Raw genomic sequence first — 26,130 nt, 5'->3', positions numbered from 1 at the left:
TCAGCTAATAAACCTCTGTCCTCTTGGAAGAGGCACGAAGCATGGTAAAGAGCATACTCTGGGTGGGGTACTTCAATGTCCATCACAAAAGCAGCACTAGTTACTGTGTTTGCCAAGTATTAAAGTAGGTAAAAACAATGACTGCAGATGCTGGAAACCAGATTCTTGATTAGAGTGGTACTGGAAAAGCACAGCAGTTCAGGCAGCATCCAAGGAGCAGGAAAATCGACATTTCGGGTAAAAGCCCTTCATCAGGAATAGATGCAGAGTGCCTGCAGGGTGGAGAGATAAATGATTTCTCTCTCCACCCTGCAAGCACTCTGCCTCTGTTCCTGATGAAGGGCTTTTGCCCAAAACGTTGATTTTCCTGCTCCACTCTAATCTAGAACCAAGTATTAAAGCACACAGCCGTCAGATTGGGCCTGTGGCAGATGGTGAAGGAATGAAAAATATACTTAACCATGTCCTAACCAATCCACTCCTTGCAAATGGATCTGTTGAATGCAATTTGGTAGGAAAACCCACTATACAAGTCCTTGTGGAAACAATGCCCCAGCTTCACCACCACCTCAAAATAACCAAGTTCTGTTGCACTGATTAACAATGATTCAGAACAGATCCCAATAACCAGAAACTAGCACTAACATATCAGCAGCAGGTGGATTACGCTTCACCAAAATCTAACATCTCATTACCGTCAAGCCGGGGAATTGACTTTAGTTCTAAGATGATGCAGGGAGCACATCAGGAGCAGCACCACACGTACGTAAAAATGTGTGTGTCAACCTGGTGAAGGTACAATGCAGGACTACATACCTGCTAAACAGCACATGACAGACAAAGTTAAGCAATCAAATGATCAACAGATGAGATGAAAGCTCTGCAGCCTAGTCACATACAGTAATAAATGGTTGGACAATTAAACAACTGACCAGAGGATGGGACTCCAAAAACATCCCATCCTTAATGAGGAAATGCAGCATGTCAATGCGAAAAAACAAGGCATCACCAGGCCTGAAAGACAAGGCATCTGTCACCATCTTTTGCCAGAAACAGTCAGAAAATCTAAGGGAAACCAATTAAGATCAGGTGCTCTATTCATAAGTAATTTGAAACATCTCTTATCAACGAGGTAGAGGGAGGAAAAAGCTAAATTCTGCTTAAGAGATTATAAAGAAAGAAAAAACAAAGAAGCTAGAGGTGGAGAATTGCAATTCTAACAAAAAGCATAAAAGTTATGCACACAAGGACTGACTTTATCCTTCCTTCTGGTGGGAAAGAAGGTGAAAGGTACTTTAATAAGATGGACTTGTGGGAGGTTAGAAATGTAGTTTCTGCAGGCAGTGTTGGTTAGAGATGTTGTTTTCGCAGATGGGCAGTGGGGTGTTGGGGGGGGGGGGCGGGTGGAAGGGACATTACACAAACGGTCGCGGGATTCTTGCAGCATAGTTAAGGCTAAGATTTTAACGAATTTAGAAGGTTTTTTAAAAATATAGTTTTAAGCTAGGAAATAAATATGGAGGGTTGTAGCTGACCACAAAAAGAAGCAGCAGGGGCATTTCACAATAAAGCTTATAGTATGATATGAGAAACTGGATAAAAGAACAAGCTGTAACAAACAAGGAACAAAGAATGCCGACATACAAGGACAGCAGGATGGCCAGATAAGAAAGTAACTAGAGAGAGGAAAAAACAAGTGAGGTAATCGGCTTATGATAGGATGGGAAAAGAGAGGCGTGATTCCGCAACTTGCAAACTGAATAAGAATGCTTACATGTTTTGTTTTCGCGCGCATTTCTGCTTGATTGCAGAAGTGTCCGGTACTTGCAAGGCCGTAATAAATTGTTCTTGTTTCCAAGGCTTTGTCTCAGGCTGATTTGTGAGTGAGTTCTGTTTCTCACAATTGGGGGCCTCGTTCCGGGGTCCAAAACTCCGACCGCTTGACACTCTTGGGACGACAGGGGAGGTGCACCTCACCGATTTCGGTGATCTCCGACTCCCTTGCTTGTCGTTCACGGTTTGGGCAAGAACAATCCGGACTGGGAGACCCGAGAAACAAGGCGGGCAGACGCGGCGGGTTCGGTCGGGCAACTCTTGCGCACAAGAGCCGGAAAGGTCTTAAAGGATAAATCCAGGCGACCGGGGGTAGCGGTATGGCCATACGTCCAGAAGAATATTCAAAAGCTAGAGTCGTTGCGGGAAGCTCAAAGTGCCTGTGTGTCAGTGGGGGAGAGGGGGGATGGGGGGGGGAGGGGAGGGAGGGAAAGAGGGAAAGAGCTATATAGCTAGTAGAAAGTCTAACCCTTTGTGATTTGGTTTGAATGCACATTCGTTTGTTGGTGATTGAATGTTTGTGCTTTGTTCCCTGGAGCTTGAGATCCGGGATGGTTTTGAATCTGATTTCTACAATGGAAAGTTTAACATGATTTCTTTTAAGGTTAAGGATTTTACAGATTATGAAATAAATTGTTAACTTCTGTTCTTTTTACAGGTCATGACTGCCTTACTATCAGTTTCTAACTAATCTCTTTTATCCTTACATAAAAGTGATTTATGGAGAACAGTTGAAGTCTCAGAAAAAAAAGCATATAATTGGTCAGATTAATCGGATGAGTAAGGTGTCTAGTCAGGGCCCTGAAGGGGGTGTGGAAGAAGGTGACACCGAACCTTGTTAAGATTAATTAAATTAGCAATAACGGGAGGCACGGGGAGTTGCCTGAGTAACGATCGATCTGTAAATAACGTTAAAGGGGGATATATCCCGCCCGACAGTTCTTTGGGGAGAATGTTGGGTAATTGGGAACACAACTCCTGGATGCGGGAGAAAGAGAAGGCTACAATGATAAACTATTGTTGTTTCGTTTGGACTAGAGAAAGTATTAAGGCGCCTGGTATTTTTTTTTGGCCCAAATATTGGTCCGATGAGGATTGGCTGTGTCAAGATCTTAATATATATGTCAATCGAAAAGAACCGTACAGTCAAAAAGAGTCCGATTATGCAGCTTGTTGGATAGGGAGCGCGGGAGTAAAATTATGTCCCATGAATACAGAAGAATCAGGGAAAGAACAGAAAATGAACGAACAAAGGAAGCCACAATGGGATCCCTTAACGTGTTGGCCGCCCCCATATACTACTCCCCGGAATGAGCCTACAGCTCCCGAAGTAGAACCGAGTCCAGACACAGAGAGGGGAACGGACTCTGAACTAAAAGATGCAGAACCTAGGGGGCTCAGAGTCACTCGAGCCACCACACGTAAAGGAGGGGCAGAGATAATGGAAAATATAAAATTATGTCCCTTACGAGAGGTTCCGATTGGGGAAGGTACAATCGGATATGTAAACGCTCCCTTAACTAGCAGTGAAGTTAGGGTCTTTAAAAAGGAAATGAAAAGTTTAATAGAGGATCTGGTTGGACTAGCTGAACAATTAGATCAATTCCTAGGGCCTAATTTATATACCTGGGGAGAACTGATGGCAGTTTTAGGAACGTTATTTTCAGGGGAAGAACGAGGTATGATTAGGAGAGCAGCTTTACAGGAATGGGAAAAGAAGCACCCAGTTGGGGAAGAAGGGGCCCCAGCAGAACAAAAATTCCTAAATGTTGACCCTCATTGGGAAAATAATGACAGAGAAGATAGGGAGTCAATGCGGGATCTACGAGAAATGGTAATATTAGGAATTAAAGAGGCGGCACCGAGATCACAAAACTTTGTTAAGTCCTTTGAAGTACGACAAGAGAAGGATGAAACCCCTTCTGCATTTCTTAAAAGGCTCAAGGAGGCCACAAGGAAGTATTCAGGAATGGATCCCGATAATCCGATAGCACAGGGACTCTGAAAGGTCCAGTTTGTAACTAAATCATGGCCGGACATACAAAAGAAATTACAGAAATTAGATGGATGGAGTGAAAGACAGATGGAGTAAATACCACTTGTTTCTGTAATCAGAATGATACCGCACCCTTCCGATTAGGAAAATCATCTTACGTCTACACCAGCCAATCTACTCCCAGAACCATTCCCCAAGTATTGAATGGGACATATTGGATGCGTGGCTTAAAGGCCTACCCATTTATCCCTGGCGAGAAGTACGTTTGGAGTGGCAGATGTCACGGGAATGGGTGCTGGGATCATCCAGTTCAGACACGACCTCAAAACCAGAAAGGCTGGAGTGGCTGCTGCTACCTCGCCTTTATAATTCCCCACTTGAGGCTGTTAAAGAGAGCCCCAAAAATACTTCGGAACAAACAGGGAGTAAGGCGAGTAACCCGCAAAGTAACCGAAGGAAATCGCCTCCTCTGGACTTTGATACCTATGTATGGAACCGCTCAAGCAGGAGTAGAAATACAAAAGTTGGCGGCTTCCCTGGAAGAGTTGGCCAACAATACTGCCGATGCGTTGGCCGAAACCCAATCCCAAGTAGCAGCCATAACAACCGAAATGATTGCCACTAGGTTAACAACTCTTCAGAACAGGATGGCTCTAGATTATATTCTGGCAGAGAAAGGTGGTACCTGTGCACTAATTGGGGAGGAGTGTTGTCCTTACATACCTGAGGTCTCCTTTAACATTACTAAAATCTCCAAACACATGCGAGACAAAATCGCCAAAATAAAGAAGACCGGTAATCGGTACTGGAATGAAAAGGGATAGGAGTGGGAGAATTGGGGGAGAATTGGTTGGGGAAGGTGGTTAGTCAATCTGGCTATCATTGGATTATTGATATTAGTGTGTCTGGTGGTAGGGTTCAATGTCCTAAAATGGGTAATGGCATCCCTTGGGGAAGGAACAAATACATCATCAGATGCTTTTACAATCAACAGGTGATATGCAACAAAGGGAAAGTCAAAGAATGCTCCTAGAGTTCGAGAGACAAAAAATAAAAATGTAAAATGATACCATGTATAAGATTGTGAACCTCATCGCCAAAAGGCGTAAGAGGGCAGAACATAAGAAAATGAATTAAAGGAGACTTAATAAGTGCAGAAACAACAGTTAGAGAAAAAGAAAAACGGGAAATTGTGGGAGGTTAGAAATGTAGTTTCTGCAGGCAGTGTTGGTTAGAGATGTTGTTTTCGCAGATGGGCAGTGGGGTGTTGTGGTGGGGGGCGGGGGGGACACATTACACAAATGGTCGCGGGATTCTTGCAGCATACTTAAGGCTAAGATTTTAACGAATACAGAAGGTTTTTTTAAAAAATAGTTTTAAGCTAGGAAATAACTATGAAGGGTTGTAGCTGACCACAAAAAGCAGCAGCAGCGGCATTTCACAATAAAGCTTATAGTATGATAAGAGAAACTGGATAAAAGAACAAGCTGTAACAAACAAGGAACAAAGAATGCCAACATACAAGGACAGCAGGATGGCCAGATAAGAAAATAACTAGAGAGAGGAAAAAACAAGTGAGGTAATTGACTTATGATAGGATGGGAAAATGGAGGCGTGATTCCGCAACTTGCAAACTGAATAAGAATGCTTACATGTTTTGTTTTCGTGCGCATTTCTGCTTGATTGCAGAAGCGTCCGGTACTTGCAAGGCCGTAATAAATTGTTCTTGTTTCCAAGGTTTTGTCTCAGGCTGATTTGTGAGTGAGTTGTCTCTCGCAGACTGCCCATAATCTTCCCACCTGTCTCTGCCCCCAACACTACTTTCCCAGTAGCAATGACCTCATCAGGAAGTCAACAAAAGTGTCAACTAAAACCAATTAATTCCTGTTGTAATTAATTGTAGGTAATTAATTCCCAGTTAATGGCTTTCCAAGGGGTCAGGTTTCCACATGCAGGCTAGTATAGGACAGCAGGTGGAATAGTACTCCCTTCATGAATCTTCTTAACCGAGAGGGCTCCCCAAAGTTTTTACTTCTGTCCTGTTTCCCTTCTTCATTGGCCTCTCAAAGTCCACACTAAGGATAGCTGGTCGTGTCATTTCATGGCTAGACACTAACTAGACATGAAATGACATGACCAGCTATCCTTAGTAGCCACACACGCAGATGACAAGCAACATGAATTCGACTGGGACAACACTACTATTATAGGACAAGCCAAACAGAGAACAGCCAGGGAGTTCCTAGAGGCATGGCACTCATCCACAGATTCAATCAATAAGCACGTCGACCTGGACCCAATATACCGGCCACTGCAATGGACAGCTGGAACTGACAACCAGAAGCGGCAGATTCAAACCACTATAAATGCCGGAGGGAACATCACAGAAGCGCTTCACAGGAGGCTCCCAAGCACTGAGGATGTCACCTAGACAGGGGATGAAATGTCTGCAACACAAATTCCCAGCTCGGTGAACAGAACCACAACAACGAGCATCCGAGCTACAAATCGTCTCACAAATTTTGGAAAATAACTGCCCAGGATTAAAACAGCAAACATGCATACAGGTACACGATCTTTTATCTGAAACACTTGGAACCAGCTGGTTTTCGGAATTTGGAATTTTTTGAATTTTGGAATAAGTGACAGTTTGACAGTGAAATTTGAAAAGATCTTAACAAAGAGCAGACTCACTGAGTATTACGGGCCCGAAGACAGAATTGAGGCCTGCCGACGCTAGGCGAAGCCCAGCCACGTCGCATCTGAGTGACACGCATCGAGTGGGTGTGGAGTTGGGTTAACTGTTTGCTTGCCAAACAACCTTGTTAATGAGAAAAAAACTTCACAGAAAAACCTTTGGAATTTGGAGCTTTTTGGATTTTGGATAAAGGATTGTCTATGTAGACACAATCTTTTAATTAAATATGCTGCAGCTTTCAATCACCCCCTCCTGGAACCCCACCGCAGAATTTTCATATTGAGGTTTTAATTGTACACTGGAAGAAATGAAAGGTAAGATATAAAAACAATGACAAGATCTTAGGCACTTATACTTTCCGGTCCCTCCCCTCTTCATCTGACTCCATAAATGCATGCTGACTCCCAACACCTCTCTCCTTGAAAAATATTAGAAATTGAAACTTATCTAACCTTTCTTTCTGGATATAAGGGAAAAAAGAAAAATAAACTGGGGCGGATTCTAGAGAAAATAAAAAGTCAGTGGAAAACACAAAGACCAAGCTTGTAAACCTGCTTGCACCAACCTCCTTCCATCGCTGTTGTTCACAGGTATAAAGGAAGGTTCCAAATTGGCAGCTGTACAGATGATCCAGAATGGTAATCAAGAAAAGCTCATTAAACTGAAAAGCTGTAGGAAACTAGAGACAAGAGAAAATAATGTCAACAAAAGGTTTCCCTATTAAGCATATTCAGTTCACTAAGTCAAGATGAGGCTGTTTGTTTCAAATTATGCTTTACTCCCCAGTAAGATGAAAGTGCAAAGCAATTATTCTAATTAGCATAGGCCAGTTCACATAAATGCAACTTAAATTCAACATAAAGATACCAAATAATATCTGAACTTACCCCTTTAATGTAACTTATTAAACAGAATAATGAATCTGTATTCTGTTCACCACCCCAGGATAGAGCCACTCTTCCAGTACCCAATGTCTTACTGCCCACCTGTTTTCCCAAAGGTCAATGATCAGTGATTATGCCACTTTTCTGTCAAAACAAATAGGCTTGTCCAAAGAGAATACTACCTTTACAGCCCTGATTTGTCATTGACTTCAAATGAAGAGCACTGTCACAGTACTGAAACAGCTGCTGGGATGTCAAACTCTCACATTATCTCCAAAATTTAAAAACAAAGGTGAGTTTCTAAAACTAAGAGAAGCTTGGCCAGAAATCAATATAGTCAAGTACAGGAATGATAGGTGAACAAAACCCGTAGTGAGGACACAAGTCATTAAAACTTCACTACCCAAGTTTAGCTTATGAGACACCAAATCATGAATGCACAGGAATGGTCACACGTAGAGGTCAAAATCCTGGAACTCCCTCCCTCAAGACATTGTAGGTCAATCCATATTAGGTGGACTGCAGCGGTTCAAGAACGCAGCTCACCATCACCTTCTCAAGGGGAACTAGGGATGGGCAATAAATGCTAGCCAGTCAACAACACCCACATCCCACAAATGAAATAAATTTAAAAAGAGGAATGAATGATAGCTTGAGCAGATGAGCTAAGCTGGGACAGTGTCGAGCAATGTTACGTATGAAACAAGCTATCACAGTGGTCACACAAATGGGAGATTAGCCGGTCATCTTGGAGTCAAAGATGGCTCTATAGTTCTAAGTAGTTTAGATTAGTCTCAGGTGACTATACGGAAGAGAGATGAAACCAATCACTAGCATCAAATTTAATTTTAAGAGTAGCTTTTAAAGCAATGTACCATATTCCTTTCCTTGAAAGGACTATCAAAATATTCAGGCATATGAAGATATACAATGACGGTTATCATGCACTTAACTTATACGTAATAACATTTTACATTTACCCCACTTAGTGTGAAAAGCACTTACTTGCTTTGTCATTTGCCAAACACAGTCAATGAACTGCAGAAATATCGGAGAGCGATCTGCATCTGCATGGTTCTTGTCACCATGTCCTATTCTCTAAAGTAAATAATTAAATCAAATTCAGTTTTGTCAAAAATATACATCATAAACTTCTACCAACTGCAACTTAAATAATTTTAACCTCAAGAACAATTACAATTTAGTCATATTAATGAAACTGGAATAACAATCACCTGATCTGCCACTAATAATGCTGCAATATTCACAAATAGGCTGCAGAAATGTTCATTGGGGCTGAGGGTCTACGCTTGGAATTTTTTTGTTCCTGTTCAGACTTTTAATGATGAGAATTCGCACAATGACTATATTGATTGGGAACTGTATGCATCTGAACAAAGGCTTATACTATAAATTTAGATACCAACACATAAGTGATGTCTCAGTCCTCTTTTTACCAGTTTTGTACTCCTGAATCACTGATTAGAGAACACCTGAGAGATATGACTTTGCATCTCATGATATGTTGAATGGCGACCTTGGCTGGAACTTCAGTCCATCAGCTGGGGCATTTTACAAAGTAAAAGTTTATGTTTTAATCACTTTTACAATATTTGCAAAGATAGTCTCTTGATTATGGAAACTCTACAGTTAAAATTTCTAGAAACCATTTATATTACAGTATAACTGCAATATTATTTTTCTTCAGAATCATCCATTATGCTGTGTCGATTACACCGATTAGAAATATGCAATCATAACCAAATTACTTTAAGACTCGATGAATTTCTCAATATAAATTTATTTTATACACAAAACTATGACAGAAGGCAGTGTAGTTTATGAAGATAAGCCGCACTCAAGCAAAATTGTTATTGTTTTTTCCCCATTAATATAACACAGGTAACTATATGGTAAAGAATACTAGATAGTGCCTAGTCGTTGTATACTTATAAGCTTTTCCTTGCAGAGTCACACTTTACATATTCTGCATCTCCAATCAAACCACTAGACTTTCAGCCTGCTCTTAAAATCAATGTACAAGGCACACTTGAATCTTTGGTTCATGTCTACCACCAGGCTACAATTAAACATCTAATTAATAACAAGCAACACACATTGGCAATTTTCTGACCTTTATTCCAGGTCTAATGGAACTTTCAACAATTACTCTAACCTTTAAATTGCCAGACTTAATTATATTATGGAATTGAGAAGGAGGTGGCAAAACGACAAAAACAACGCCAGATTCCAATAACACCCACACTGTTGCTGCTGTTGGGTATCAAACAGGAGCAGAAACTTTGACTCAAGAGCTGTGCGTAGCTGCACTTTTAATGCAAACTTGCTGCTTTTATAATTTGTCAATCAGTTATACGAAATTACTCCTGGGGAATCAACCTTAGCTCCAGAACAACTACATAATTCCTCATTTTTAATTCACACAAAACCAGGTTATAGTCCAACAGCTTTATTTGAAGGTATTAACTTCCAGAGCACTGCTCCTTCACCTCCACATCATAATTTTTAATTAATGTACTAATAGTTGCTAAATACAAGCACCACTTTTGTACCAAGCTTCTTCTGCTCTGGAGGTAAATCAGCGAACAGTTACCATTTAGATTTTCACCATTAAATTATTAATGTGGGGAAAAAGTGAAGAAATCCTTTCATTGCAATAGGACTTCTAAATACACTACATTATTACCTGAAGTTGAAGCAGCAACTGCTAAAATGTCAACTTTCCAAAAAGTATTTACCACAAGGGATATTTGTTTTATGTTAGTCTCAGAAATGCGTGCGACACACCAGCACCAGCACCCCCACCCCAAACAAAGAACACAGTGTTCCAAATGATGAATGATGATTTGGAATTCTTACCGTTGCAAATTTGTGCCCAAAACTTATCCACTCCTTTTCAATAAGTACTTCAAAACCTTTTGTTGTTCGATAATAGCTATCAAGCATTAGAAGTGCCAAAGAAGTAAGCTGTGCAGTCCGGTCCCAGCCATCACTGCAGTGTATCAATGCTGAACTTTTCCCAGATGAAACCTTATCTGCTACTCTAATTGCCCCTGCCAAGACAAACTACAATAAAAATATAAGTTTACTATGTGTTTTTAAACAAAATATAGTAACAATGCACTTCCAAGAAACAGACTATTTAGTTCAAAGCTTGTATAGAAAACACATTGGTGCAATTAAACACAAGTTTTTTTGTTAAATGTTACACTTAATTTAAAAAAATAAGGATTAAAGTATTATACATACAAAAAAACTTAAGCTGCTTGTTAAAAATTAAGTTACTAGTTGATCATCTTGCCTTATCTTGCATTTTAATAATTAAAAACATTAAGTAACGAATGCTGCATATAGCAGCTAGTCACAAACCAACAGTTCTTGCAGAGCAGTTGCAGTTGAATCACCTTACCTTAATATGCTCTAACCAGTGTGTTGACTCAAGACTCGACAGCCAGTGGGATTCTTCAACGCTAGGATACACAATGTCCTTTAATTTCCTCAGGGATTCCCTCATCACATGGATGTTGTGAATGTCAAGAAAGATGACCTCTGCTCTCTGATAGGCATCATCACCTTCATAGCCCCCTCCTGTGGCCTAAAAAAGTGAAATTTAATAAGTGCTTTCCTTTCAATTACCCACAATGCATGCTAGACAATATTGACAATACAAGAAAAGCAGGTGCTGTACGAAGGTGGGTCAGGGCTAGAAATACACACACCCAAAGTTAAGCACAAATTTGATTATATTATTAACCTACTTTAGTAAAATACCCTCACAATTTACAGGAAGAATTAAATACGGTTGAGTTTAATATCACATTAACATAAACCAAATAAGGACAGTGAAATATTTAAATTAAATGTTCTTTACAATTATTTACAAAGAATGACCCTTTGAATAATATGCAACTAGCTTTTTAATAGAACTAATGATGTTAGAGTAGAAATTCTAACTCCATTTACAAATTTGACAATGTTACCACCATAGTGGGTTAAACCTCAAACGACAGTGCAGGAAATAGATAGACAGCTTAGTGACATAGTGTACAGGCAACAATCTTTCCCTCAATGTCAGCAGCATAAAGGAGCTGGTCATCGACGTAAGGATACGAAATTGCCCAAAGTGTTCAGGGATGTGTAGGTTAGGTGTATTAGTCAGGGGAAATGTAAAGTAATAGGACAGGGGAATGGGCCTGATACTCTTCAGAGTGTCGGTGTGGACTTGTTGGGCCAAATGGCCTGTTTCCACACTGCAGGGATTCTATGATTCTATATGAAGTGGAGTGGAGGACACGCCCCTCCCTGCATTAATGGTGCTGAAGTAGTGGTGGAGAGCTTCAAATTTCTAGAAATAAATATAATCAACAATCTATCCTGGTCCGGCCATGTTGATACTACAGTCAGGAAAGCACACCAATGGATCTACTTCCTCAGAAGGCTAAGGAAATGCAGCATGTCCACAATGATTCTTATCAATTTCTATATATGCATCACAGACAGCATCCTATCTGGATGCATCACACCTTGGTATGGTGACTGTTCTGCCCATGACTGCAAGAAATTACAGAGAGTCACAAGCACAGCAGAGTCCACCATGCAAACCAGCCTTCCTTCCGTTGACTCCATCTATACTTCCCGTTCCCTCGGGAAAGCAGCAACATAATCAAAGCCCACTCGAGTTATACTCTCTTCCAGTGGGCAGAAGATGTAAAAGTTTGAAAACGCGTACCAACATATTTAAGAACAGCTTCTTCCCTACTGTTATCAGACTCAAGAATGGACGTCTCAAGAGTTGGTCTTTCTCTGCAGCTTCTCCATACTCTGCATCTTGTTCTACTACCCTAATGTACTTGTGTAAGGTATGGTCTGTTTAGATAGCACATAAAACAATACATTTCACTGTATCTCAGTACGTGACAATAATAAATCAAATCGAAATGTTGGCAGCAATTATATGTAAGACATTCTGTAAATGGACAGTAACCCTAGATACCTAATGCAGTTACTATTGGGCTTACAATTAACACTTTAGTACATGTAATCTGATATAGTGTTATCAAATTATTTCATTGGTTACAATTAAAAGGCCTCAACTATTCTATTCTAAACACTTCTAAGCCATCTCATTTAAAAGGTAAGGCAGAATTCAGTATTGACAGCGAATTTTAATTTACTTTCAAATGTCTTTATTTTAATTGTTAATTTATCAGGCTTTATTCTGTTCCTATCTTTTATTTTGCTACCCTTGCCTGTACCCCAAACAATAAACTTCAATTCCACACAGTCGACAGTGGAGTACTTTATTATTTCAAACAATACTAGTCCTTGGCAAATGGAGCAAGCCAGAGTCAAGAGTATGGTGCTGAAAAAGCAAATCAGGTCAGCAGCATCCGAGGAGCAGGAGAGTCGATGTTTTGAGCAAAAGCCCTTCATCAGGAATGAGGCTGTGAAACTCCGTGTTGGAGAGATAATTGGGAGGAGGGTGGGCCTGGGGAGAAGGTAGCTGAGAGTGCAATAGGTGGATGGAGGTGGGGGTAAAGATGATAGGTGGGAAGGAACATGGGCAGATGGGACAGGTCATGAGGAACAGTGCTGAGCTGGGGTAAGGTCGGGGAGGGGAAATGAGGAAACTAGTGTAATGCCATGGGGGTTGGAGGGTCCCAAGGCAGAAGATGAGGTGTTCTTCCTCCAGGTGGTAAGGGAGTGGCGATGGAGGCAGCCCAGGACCTGCCTGTTCTTGGCAGAGTAGGGGGGGTAGTTGAAGTGCTCAGCCAAGAAGCGATGGGGTTGTTTGGCACGGGTGCCCCAGAGATGTTCTCTGAAGCGCTCTGCAAGTAGGTGTCCTGTCTCCCCAATGTAGAGAAGACTGCATCGGGAGCGACGGATACAGTAAGTGATGTATCAAAGTGCAGGTGAAACTTTAATGGATGTGGAAGGCTCCTTTGGGGCCTTGGACAAAGGTGAGGGGAAGGTGCCAGGAGGGAAGAGAGTGAGTGAGTGAACCTGACAAGGTAGTTTGCAGAGGGAACGCTCTTTACGGAAAGCAGATAGAAGTGGGGAGGGAAATATACCTCTATATACCTCTGGTGGGGAGGTCCATTTCTAGGTGCAGAAATGGCGGAGAGTGATGTGATGTATATGGAGGTTGGTGGGGTGGAAGGTGAGGACTTGGGGGGGGGGGGGGTGCGGTCTGTCCTTGTTGTGGTTGGAGGGGTGGGGTTCAAGGGCAGAGGCGCAGGAAGCAGATGAGATGCACTGGAGGGCATCATCAACCATGTGGGAGGGGAAATTGCTGTGTCTTTAAAGGAGGCGGCCATCTGGTGTGTTCTGTGGTGGAACTGGTCCTCCTGGGAGCAGATACAGTGGAGGCAGGGGAATTGGGAGTAAGGGATAGCATTTTTGCAGGAGGCAGGATGGGAAGTGGTGTAATCCAGGTAACTGTGGGAGTCAGTGGGTTTGTAGAAAATGTCAGTGTTGAGTCAGTCACCGTTGATGGAGGGGGAGAGGTCCAGGAAGGGAAGAGTGGTGTTAGAGATGGTGCAGGCGAATTTAAGGTCAGGGTTGAATGTGTTGGTGAAGTTGATGAACTGTTCAACCTCCTTGTGGGAGCACAAGGTGGCACCGATGCAGTCATCAGTGTAGCGGAGGAGTGCTGCCTGTTTAAATGCGGAAGATAGACTCTTCCACATAGCTGACAAAGCAACAGGCATAGCTGGGGCCAAGTGGGTGCTCAAGGCTACCCCTTTCATCTGGAGGAAGTGGGAGGATTTGAGTGAGAAATTGTTGAGGTTGAGGACCAGTTCAGCCAAACGAATAGATGTGTCAGTGGAAGGGTATTGGTTGGAACGTCAGAACAGCAAGAAACGGAGGGCTTGGAGGCCCTGGTCATGGCAGATGGAGGTGTATAGGGACTGGATGTCCATGGTGAAGATAAGGCATTGGGACCAGGGAAATACAAGTCTTGGAGGACCTGGAGGGCGTGGGGTGTGCCCCGAACACATGTGGGGTGTTCCTGGACTGGGGGAATAGGACAGTAGCGGGGTATGTGGAGATGAAATCAGTGGGGCAGGACCACGCTGAGACAACAGGTTGGCCGGGGTAGTCAGGCTTGTATTCTGGAGCAAGCCAGCCATGCAAGTTCTTTTGATACAGGCTGATCTTAAAATATAGGCTAGATATGTATGTCAGGCAGTATCGGGATTAATTTTGATAACCAATTAGAAAGTAGTCACTTAATTGTCCCTACCATATGAATCCGTTAATCCTTTGGAAGTGATTGATAGATTATTCAACAGCTTAAAGAAGAAATGGTGGAAAATGTGTTAAAAATGCAATATAGGAAACTAAAGTCGGACAGGTTTCTTACACGATTGCACAGCAGGACCCAATAGTAAATGAAAATCAGGACACTTGCTGTAAACAGCTCAAAAAATGCAAAGGGAAAGGTGTCCAAAACAGGAATATTGAATCTTATTTAATTATTCTTGGATGTCAACAACACTGGCAAAGATGCATTTAATTGCCCTGCATGGCTTCCTGACTCGTCAGGAGTGTACGACTGGGCAGCTTAATTGGTCTGGCTGTTATCTGTGTAAGTATTCTTATGGAAGGTCTGCAACACAGTCTGTTTCTCTCGGCCCAGATGCTGCCAGACCTGCTTTCACATATCTAGCTTGCAAGGCTATTGTAAAGGCAGTTCAGAGTGAGAGAGGTACAAACAATTTTTAATTTTCACAGTCCTAAACTAACTGTCTAACATGAACTACGTCTCTCCTCGCACACTGGTACCCACCTTATTGGCTACAGCATTGACGCTTGGTCTTGCATCAAAGATTGTTAGCTTCTGGGTCTGCCCATTGGACTCTCTAATAATGTCGAGATACCTTTCATCATCTTTGCTGCGTTTCCCACTCATGCCAACCAGAGGCTGACTGCACCGAACAATCACAGCCTGATTGTCTGGATGTATCCAGGATAACACCTGAACAGATGCAAACACAAATTAGTACAAAAGTTTAAAACTAATTTTGTGGTAATTTAAGGTGGTCATAGCTACAAAATAATCAACAGGATACAGCAGCCAGGACTTTTAAGACCATAAAACATAGGAGCAGAATTAGGCTATTCAGCCCATTTGATCATGGCCGATATATTTCTCAAGAGTCTAGGTTAGAGTGGTGCTGGAAAAGCACAGCAGGTCAGGCAGCATCCAAGGAGCAGGAAAATCCCTTCATCAGGAATAGAGGTAGGATGCCTGCAGAGTGGAGAGACTGGACGCCTGCTATCAGATTGCTTTAGAGAACATCTCTGGGACACCCGCAATCAACCACACCACACTGTGGCCAAACATTCCAACTCCCCATCCCACTCTGCTGAGGACATGCAGGTCCTGGGCCTCCTCCACCGCCGCTCCCTCACCACCCAACGCCTGGAGGAAGAACGCCTCCTCTTCCGCCTCGGAACACTTCAACCCCAGGGTATCAACGTGGATTTCATTTCAGTTTCCTCATTTCCCCATGTCCCACCTCACCTCAGTTCCAACCTTTTAGCTCAGCACCGTCCCCATGACCTGTCCTACCTACCCATCTCCCTTTCCACCTATCCACTCCACCCTCCTCTCTGACCTATCACCTTTATCCCCACCCCCATTCACCTATTGTACTCTATGCTCCTTTCTCCCCACCCCCACCCCCCCCTCTCATTTATCTCTCCACTCTGCAGGCACACTGCCTCTACTCCTGATGAAGGGCTTTTGCCCAAAACATTGATTTTCCTGTTCCTTGGATGCTGCCTGACCTGCTGTGCTTTTCCAGCACCACTCTAATCTAGACTCTGGTTTCCAGCATTTGCAGTCCTTGTTTTTACCAGACATATTTCTCAAACCAATTCACCTGCCTTCTCCCCATAACCCTTGATCCCCTTATTAATGAAGGCAACTCACTTTGACACAATTCCTTCTGGCACTACATAAGAACCCCATAGCTATTGTTAAACATTGTTAAACATCTTCATTTGAAAATCTTTTCTATTGCACATTCACTTATTGCACAGAATGGGAGCATGGGTGACTACTTTATTTCCTTGTGTGTACACAATGCTATGTTTCAAAGCAAATGAAGTTTTTTGCTCAACAATCCCAAAGTTACCTTAGCAGGTCTGGCAGCATCTGGAAGGAGAGAAAAGAGCTGATGTTTCGAGTCTAATTGACAAAGGGTCAGATAGACTCGAAATGTCAGCTCTTTTCTCTCCTTACAGATGCTGCCAAACCTGCTGAGATTTTCCAGCATTTTCTCTTTTGGTTTCAGATTCCAGCATCCGCAGTAATTTGCTTTTACCCAAAGTTATGTTTTCTATGTAACTATATGGTGCAAAATATGCTATTTTGGTCTTGCAAGAGTTATTGTGTGGGAAATTTGTGACAACTACCTGAAACTTCAAGGAGTGATAGGTATTCTATATGACCTATTATTAAGGAAGGCTGGGGGGAGGTGAGGGCACAATGGCATTAGATTAGATTAGATTTTTAGATTCTCTACAGTATGGAAACAGGCCCTTTGGCCCAAAAAGTCCACACCGACCCTCCGAAGAGTAACCCACCCAGACACATTCCCCTAGCCTATATTCACCCTGCACCTATCACTGTGGGCAATTTAGCATGACCGATTCACCTGACTTGCACATCTTTGGATTGTAGGAGGAAACCAGAGCATCCAGAGGAAACCCACACAGACATGGGGAGAATGTGCAAACTCCATACTGACAGTTGCCCGAGGCGGGAATCAAACCCAGGTCCCTGGCGCTATGAGGCAGCAGTGCTAACCACTGAGTCACTGTGCCGCCACAAGCACGAGGCAAATAATCCAGAGGGGTGGCTCATATTCTGTGGACATGAGCTCCATGTTCATTACAGCAGATAGGGAAAATAGATTTAAAAATCTGTAATTAAAAGCTAGTCTAGCTGTGACAGCAAACCATTTTCAAATGCCATAAGAAACTAAATAATTTACTATTGCCCATAAGGGAGAAATCCTTTCATCCTCACCTGGTCTGGGTGACATAGGACTGCAGATCCACAGCAACATGGGTGACTCTTAAACGCCATCTGAAATGGCCTGGCTATCCACTCAGTTAGCCTAGTTAAATGTTAAAAATCACACAACACCAGGTTATAGTCCAACAGGTTTAATTGGAGCTTCATCAGATGAATCACCTGATGAAGGAGCGTCGTTCCGAAAGCTAGTGTGCTTCTAATTAAACCTATTGGACTATAACCTGGTGTTGTGTGATTTTTAACTTTGTACACCCCAGTCCAACACCAGCATCTCCGAATCATGCCTAGTTAAATGAAGTGTGATAAAAGGGAGGAAACCAGATGGACCACTAGCATCAACTAAGGCACTGGAAACGGCAACAGCACATGCAGCCCTATCAACCCTGCAAACTTCTCCATTTTAACATTTAGAGGTGAGCACCAAAATTGGGAGAGCTGTCCCATAGATAGTCACGGATGACATCATCATTCTCATGGAATCATACCTCACAGACAATGTCCTCGACACCACCAACACTTAAGAGTAACCTGCCCATGGATAGGATAAATATACCAGAGGTAACAGACCAGTGTTACGCAGTTGTAAGGAGTTGCCCTGAGAGTCATCATTGGTGATTTCCAACTCTCTGAAGTTTCACAGTATCAAGTTAAACAGGACAAGAAAAGCTCCTATTGAATCAGTCAAACAATAGCTGAAAGGAGCACCCAGTATGGATAGAGCACAGAATGTACTCTAGTGGGGAGGCTTCAAAGTCCATCACAGCAAGTGGCTCAACAGCACCACTACTGAATAAGATGGGCAAGTCCTAAAGGATAGTGTGATAAAGATGTCCATGCGCAGCAGTGACTTCCAAAGGCAAAAGTCAATACATTGGCATGTTGGTGTGCAAAACTTGGAGAAACCTTTAAGCCACTGTGCAGATGGAATGCAGGATTAGATTTGTCACCCTAAAATAGGTGTCAGACTGGGCTTGCAGCAAGTGGAGAGGTAAACAACAGAGGAAAAGAAACAAAAACAGAAATTGCTGAGAAACATCAGCAGGTCTAGCAGCACCCATGGACAGAAATCAGAGTTAATAATTCAGTTCTGAGAAAGGGTCACTGGACCTGATATAACTGGAGAGGAAAATACATATTTAACCTCATACCCAATATACCCTTCAGAAATGCATCTGTGTTCTGATGGGTCACTGGATCTGAAATGTTAATTGATTTCTCCCACAGATGTTGTCAGAACTGTTGACTTTTTCCAGCAATGTGTTTTTGTTTCTGACTTCCAGCATCCACAGTTCTTTCTTTTCTTTACAGATAGGTTTTTGATTAATAAGAGGATTAAGGGTTATGGGGAGAAGGTGGGAGGAGGCAGAAAAATGGGATTGAGAAACATGTCAGCCATGATGCAGCGGACTCAATCGGCAGAATGGCCTAATTCTACTCCTATATCTTATTGTCGTATGAAAAAGTACAACGAGTTAAGATTATAAAATACCATATGGGATAATGAATATAGCCAAATTTTATGCAGCATGTGTTCTTCAAAATGTTAACATTTTAGACAAATTCAGGTTTCACATAATATTCCTTCAGTTGTAATGCATATGGTCAGATCAAAATTTTATTTAAAAAGCAGTTAAAAATACCTACAACAGAGTTATTACCACACTAAAATCCAAAGACATTTAGATGGTATACAGGGAGGTGAGCACTCAGTCAATCACTAAATCCTGGCATTGCAAATCACATCTCATTTATCTTTGTTTTGTAATTGAATGTAGATGGCACATTCCACATTTCTATTTTTACATGATCAACTGTTGGAGAGGAACCTCCATCTGGGTATGGTAACAAATGCTGCCCCTTTCAATAATTAAGTGATCATTGAAATTAATAACCTCATTTTTCAGATGCCAGAGAATTCACCAAAGGTAGCTGAAGGAAAAATATTTTTCATATACTTCAAAAAGGAATTCTGCACTAGAATAGCATATAATGTTAAATCAATAAATTACTATTCAAAAAATTATATTACTGAAAATATTCTTTCCCCAGAGATTGTTCAGTCAAAGCCCAAGCTTTTGGGAGAAGCTAAAACTTTAAACTTAAACTCAAATTTAAACTTAAATGACAGCATTTGAAAATACAAAGCAAAGTTAAGTGAATTAATTTAATCATGTAGTGAATTACAATTTATTTGTTAAACTCTTATGTAAAAGAAACTTTAGTTACAGAAGGACATACAAGCAGATGAGAAACAGCAATCACAAGGTGATACATTTCAGCAAAAAAAACTGCACAGAGTTCGATATTGGAAATGGCTATCACAACATGACTTACATAAGTGAATGAGGTTTTAATATTACTCACACCCAGACACACTATTTAGGATAGTCAGATCATCCTGAGATATACAGCAATATTTATTACATTTTTAATAAGACAATAAAAAACATTTCACGCACTTCAACTGGGAATTTTGAAAAATGAAGATAAGCTAAGCTGGAGTAAAGAAACTGAGGGACTTCGGAAACTGTACAACATTTTCAACGATTCCTTAATAATTTATTTTAAAATGAATTTAATCCAAAAGGTAAATAACTGGATAGTTCTCATCAGATATTATGTATTATCTATCCTGGCCATACCCACCGGTAATCGTCCTTTGGACCTGAAGGCTGCAACTTTTCGCAGATCATCATCACCAGCGCTGGCTGGAACCACTAAGATTGGTGGATAAGTGTCACAAAGCTCATAGTTTTGATTTATGTTTGTGATTCTCCATTTTCGTTTTTCATCTGGTAAACCCTGCAGAAACAAGTGAAAATAAATATCAATAATGTGACTAACAAGCAGCCAAAAGCATCAGTCATTATGCCTAAAATTGTAGAAATGAACTTTCTCTTGTGGAAAAAATTACCTAAAACATCTCACTTAATGTTATGTTGCAACAGCATCTCGAAGCTGCAGATGGAAACATCACACTACCTATTACTGAGGTAGTCCGCCCAATGTTATATATGGTGGATCTCTCTGAATAAGGTTTAATCTCCAAGAACAAGGTGTTATTGAGCTCAAAATGTGAAGGAAACAGTTGAGATGTTACACATCCTGGATTCTTTAAGGGACAGCATCCCACATGATTTCGTTCCATCTGCTCTTGACATGATAGAACCTCCATGTGCACATGAAAATTGAGCAAACACGAGAAGCCAGATACTAATAAGCCAAAATGATAATCTAAGTTGATTATTTGGAAGTGTGGGGTCTGCTCTGCTCAAAGTTAAGAAAGCGGGGAGGGGGAAGAGTGCACATTTCCCCATTTTTAAAAATTCTTTCGTGGGATGAGCGCATTACAGGCAAGGCCAGCATTTGTTGCCTATTAGATATAAGCAACAAACAGCAGCCATGCCTACACCCAAAGAAAGAATAAAAGGAAGAAAAACATCATCCTCAGGAGAACTCTACTCAAGGGAGTAGAGGGTACAAAAATCTGTTTCTTATGAATACAAATTACACTTAAAAGAAAGACATGGAGTTTTCTTGAAATTAAGATTTCATTTCAGAATAGTGGAATGCTTGATCCAAAACTTACACTCCCTAGGCTTTCTTTTCTCATTAGCTGTAGCTGTTTCAGCTAACCACATGAAAATGGTAAAGCATCAGAACTTGGGTTCAGAAGATTTAACTTAGTGACATATTTCTAGTAGACTGAACAAAGTTCATTTCAACACTTACTATTTCAGGTGTGGAAAACAGTTATCATTCTGCTTCAAGAATAGAATGAGAAGTAAAAGTATTGACCTCAGTCAGTCTAGTAAGGGTAGCTTGAAAAGGTTCAGAGAAGATTTGCAAGGATGTTGTCAGGATTAGAGGGTTTGAGCTATAGGGAGAGGCTGAAAAGTCCAGGGCTGATTTCTCTGAAGCATTGCAGGCTGAGGGTGACTTTGTAGAGATTTATAAAATCTTGAGGGGCATGAATAGGGTAAATAGACAAGGGGTTTTCCCTGGGGTGTGAGAATCCAGAACTAGAGGGTATAGATTTAGGGTGAGAAGGGAAAAATTTAAAAGAAACCTGAAGGGCAACTTTTTCACACAGAGGGTGAAATGCACTGCCAGAGGAAGTGGTGAAGGCTGGTACAATTATAATATTTAAAAGGCATCTTGATGGGAAAGGTTTAGAGGGATACAGGCCAAATGCTGGCAAATGGGAACTACATTAGTATATCCAGTTGGCGTAGATGAATTGGTCCAAAGGATTTGTTTCTGTGCTGTACATCTCTATGACTCGAGTTAATACCATCAGTTTCATAAGGCAACTCACCTGCCTCTTAAATTCTTCAATTGGAACATAAACTTTCCAGCCATCTTCAGAATAAGTTTCTTTATTTTCAAATGCAAAGAATTGCTGAAAGAAATGCAACAGTAATTGTTAGGGCAAAGTATTAAATCACTTGTTAATTTCCTACATGACTACAAAATCTTTCTATTGTATCTTAATGCAATATTAAATTGGGCTTCTTGGGCAAAGGAGAACTCAGACAATTCATGTTGGAGTTGACAAACTGCACTACTCTTGAGCATTAGACGGTCGTACTTTCAAACAAAGTTACTTTGTTTCTAATGCTGACTAGTTTCAGAAAGAGGCCAACGCAAAGTGGAAAAATGATGACTACCATCAATTACTCCTGCTTTCCATGCATTCTTCAAATAACTTAAGACATTAAAAGGTTCTTGGTCCTTTTGGCTTTTTTTAAAAATAAAAATACTCTAGGAGGCTACATCCATAATATCACACACAGCAAGTTTGCTTGCTGAGCTGCCAGGTTTGTTTTCAGACATTTCGTCACCATGCTCAGTAACCTCATCAGTGAACCTCCAATGAAGCGCTGGTCTTCTGTCCCGCTTGCTGTGTGTTTTGGTCTGTTAAGGTAGATGATATCATTTCCAGTTCTTTTTCCTCCCCCGAGGTTGGTAAATGGGGTCCAAGTCGATGCGTTTATTGATAGTGTTCCGGTTTGAATGCCAGGTTTCAAGGAATTCCTGTGCGTGTCTCTGTTTAGCCTGTCCTATGATGGATGTGTTGTCCCAGTTGAAGTGGTGTGCTTCTTCGTCTGTAAGTAAGGATACTAGTGATGTCTGTTGGCGGCTAGTTGGTGTTCGTGTATTCTGGTGGGTAGTTTTCTGCCTATCTGTCTGATGTAGTGTTTGTTACAGTCCTTGCAAGTTTGGCTTATTTCAAAATAAAAGCCTTGATGCCTGATATATGTATTTGCAGCTTTTAGCAGATGCAAGTCAGCCACATTGCACATCTGACTGATATTATTAAATTGGTCAAGAAATTGTGCCCACACTCAATTAAAGATCATCAGGTAAAAAGAGTGCCCAACTAGCTGAGTCAGTAAAGCGTGAGACTCAATGTCAGGGTAGTGAGTTCACATGCCACCTATATTTAAATTTTCGGGGGTCTTGTGGAACAGAGGTAGTACCTGGTGTCTGAAACAGTTGTTGCTCCCTCTTTCTGATATTTCTGCACAATAGGGTGATCTCTCAATTGTCTTGTAGTTTTTTTCTTTTTGGTTCTAATGCAATTTTTGTATCATGTAACACTCCAGGTATCTTGAAATCATAAGTTGAAACAGTAGCCATGCAAGTAATCAACTCTAGAGGTGTATTGTAACAGACTTGAACACATGGTATAAAAAACATCTAAAAAGGAACATGCAAGTTTTATTCTTCTGAGCTTCTTTCTTGAGCTTTACCAAAAAGCAATCAGACATAAACAAGCCCAATTCTAACAGTAAGCAGGAAGTGATCATATTAATTCAGGACTGCAAACTCCAAGCGCTGTCTGTTGTTTACAGGCACATCAAATTTTACAGAATTAAAAAAAAACACAATCAGTCGAGTAATTGTTTTATATGGGCTCCTTCCAAAATCCACATTTGTTAAATTACTTTGGCACCAGTCACATTATGAAGCTAAATGCGAATGGAAACATACAAAGAAGAACAATAGCAAAATTTTGCACCTTGCAAAATGACCATTTTAAATAGAATTTATTCTAAATTGCAGGAAGTTCCACTGACAAAAACAAAAGATTTGCTATTTTCAAGTTAAGTTTTAAACTTCAAAAAGGCATCTGACCGATGATGTCAGTGGTATAATTTAATGGAGGTCAAAGCTGTGAGGATTCAAGAAAGGTCTGGAGAAGAGAAAAAAAATTTGATGAAGAATAAAAATTGCTTGGTAAATGTTTCAGGACTGATGTTGATGACAGACAGGTATCATGGAACAGGAAACAGTTTGGCACAGCTAGTGTTTTAAGTTACAATTTCAAAATGCAATGGAGTGTTAATGCAATAGAAAAGTATTAGAACCAAATGTAAAAAGCTACAAGACGGTTAAAAGACCTTAAAGTGCAGAAATGTGGACAAAGTCAAAAAGAAGACAACTGGATACAAATGGATGAAGATACTGATATAATGGTGACAAAAAAAAAGATTCTGGAAGCATTGAGGAAGGTAATCAAAGAGATGTAAATCTTCTGGGAGAGGAGGATCTGTGGCGAGGCAATTAACGGAGACCGAACATCAGGAAGATGACCCAAGGTCAGATAAAACTATGTAGCCAAGAGAGACTTAAATACAACATTAGTAGAAGAGGAATGGGTGACTGACAGAACAAGGTAAAGGATAGTCAACCAGCATTCTAGTAACTTCAAGTAAAATTGGACAAGTTGAAAGATGATTAAAGAACATCTCCACCATTACATGAAACTGATTTAATAGAAATCACAGCATTTCAGCAACGATCATCTGTTTTATTACCTCATTACAGAATTAAGTTCAAAGATAAAAACAGTTTGCAGCTTAGAAATCGCAACAGTTGGTCAGACCACAATTTTAATAATGTTATATGAAACCTTACTGCAAACCGTTGCTAACTGCAGTTTATTTACCAATTAGTGATTTTTTTTAAAAAATGAAAATAATGTGATTACATGTTTGATTCTTCTCAAAACACACAACTGTTAATTTCATTCAAGTTGCTCTCAAGAACCAGGCACTAGATTCTGGCTCTTTCCAATAAAAGTGGCAGTATCTTCCTCTTGGTTACCACCTTGTACTTATGGCTTAGATGCAGGTAAGAGACATATGTGAGCTATGGCTCAGTGGCCACTTGGTTTAGAAAGTTATGAGTGCAAGGCCTATTAAAAAGAGCAGTCCATCTAATCTCAGTGAAGGGGTGCTGCTTGGGAATGAGAAGTTAAATCAAGGCCCCTCCAGCCCCTGAAGTGGGCATAAAGTTATTTTAGCACCGGAGGAAGTAATTTGACCTATCCAGTCCATGGACATTTCTCTACTAAGCAACTCGGTCAGTCCCATATCCTCACTCTATTCTTTTTGCCCTGTAGGTTTGTTTTACTCAACTCCCCATCCAATATCCTTTTGAAATCATTCACTGTCTCTACCTCTACCACCCTGACCGGAAGAGCATTCCTGGACATTACCACTTGTTGTGGAAAACAAATTATTCCAATGTCTCTGACCCAAAACCTAATGCCCATACCATTGGCAGAAGGGAACAACTTTTCTATGCTCAATTTAATCTGAACTTGTCAATTCTGTACACCGCTATTAAATCCCAGCTCAATCCCATGTACTCCAAAAGGCAGCCTAACCCTGTAGCTAAAATCCATTATCCTTGTAAAAATTCTGTCAAATTTCTTCTGCACTTTCTCAAAAAAAAAACCCCAGCCTGTCTTTCTTAAAAAGGTGTGGTGATCAGATCTGGATGCAATACCCTCTCAGTGCTTTGCAAACGTTTACATATGTTTTGCACTCAAAAAAACTATTTATGAAGTCCACGATCCTACATGTCTTGTAAACTGCTATTCCAATATGCCCTGTCACGTTCAAAGATTGAAGATTCTATGGCAATGTATGAAAAGAGAGACCAGCATATGACTATTCTTTATCCCTAAACTTTTACTAAAATAGATTATCAAGTCACCGATTTCACTGTTATTTGTGGAAGCTAACTGAAAGCAGGCTGGTTATCACGTTTCCTACAACAGTGACTACACTTCAAAAAAATACTTTATTGGCTATAAATTTATTTAGGACACCCTGAAGACATGAAAAGTACTACATAAATACAAGTCCTTTGTTCTTTCACAAACAGCAGCCTGAGTGTATGTCACCCAATCTTTCGACCATTAACTGTGTAGAAGAACAAAACAACTTATGCTCTTACAAAAATAAAACTCACCTCTTGTAAAATTTGCTTGACCCTAGTTCTCAGAGAAAGTTCACTTTCCAAGGTACATATGTCAGGAAGACATCACAGAAACCAAATTTGTAGGGGTAGATCAAAGGACAACACTGTACATATTTTTATTTCAACATTCTCCACCCCCTCCCACCCAACCACCATCCCAAACCACCACCACCAACCCAAATCAAACAAAGATCTTAAGACGGATCTTCACTGTCAAACACCATCAGCAATCAAAATACTGCTTTCTAATCTTAGGGAACAACAATAGGCTTGCTTCTTCTGTACCATTTTCCAGGTCTCTGCTATGAACTGGCTTGCATTGAGATAACTCTAAGGTACACAAATTCCTTCAAACCTTGTTGCAAGCAAG

The 26,130-nt window shown here is 40.9% G+C and overlaps 1 protein-coding gene across 3 annotated transcripts in view; it reads right to left on the bottom strand.

Annotated features, from left to right (window-relative positions):
* Positions 1–26,130, bottom strand: part of mtm1 (myotubularin 1) — a 160,470-nt gene that overhangs the window by 17,183 nt on the left and 117,157 nt on the right. For all 3 annotated transcript variants that reach the window (XM_072595538.1, XM_072595539.1, XM_072595541.1), the window contains 7 exons: positions 21,802–21,885; positions 20,130–20,285; positions 15,225–15,413; positions 10,842–11,027; positions 10,292–10,498; positions 8,417–8,509; positions 7,093–7,206 (listed from right to left, as the gene is read on the bottom strand). In XM_072595538.1, the coding sequence (XP_072451639.1) occupies positions 7,093–7,206; positions 8,417–8,509; positions 10,292–10,498; positions 10,842–11,027; positions 15,225–15,413; positions 20,130–20,285; positions 21,802–21,885 (1,029 nt within the window). The remainder of the gene's footprint in view (positions 1–7,092; positions 7,207–8,416; positions 8,510–10,291; positions 10,499–10,841; positions 11,028–15,224; positions 15,414–20,129; positions 20,286–21,801; positions 21,886–26,130) is intronic.

The sequence above is a fragment of the Chiloscyllium punctatum genome, chromosome 25, assembly GCF_047496795.1.
Source record: "Chiloscyllium punctatum isolate Juve2018m chromosome 25, sChiPun1.3, whole genome shotgun sequence".
NCBI classification, from domain to species: domain Eukaryota; kingdom Metazoa; phylum Chordata; class Chondrichthyes; order Orectolobiformes; family Hemiscylliidae; genus Chiloscyllium; species Chiloscyllium punctatum.
This window is presented reverse-complemented; position numbering and strand designations above follow the sequence as displayed.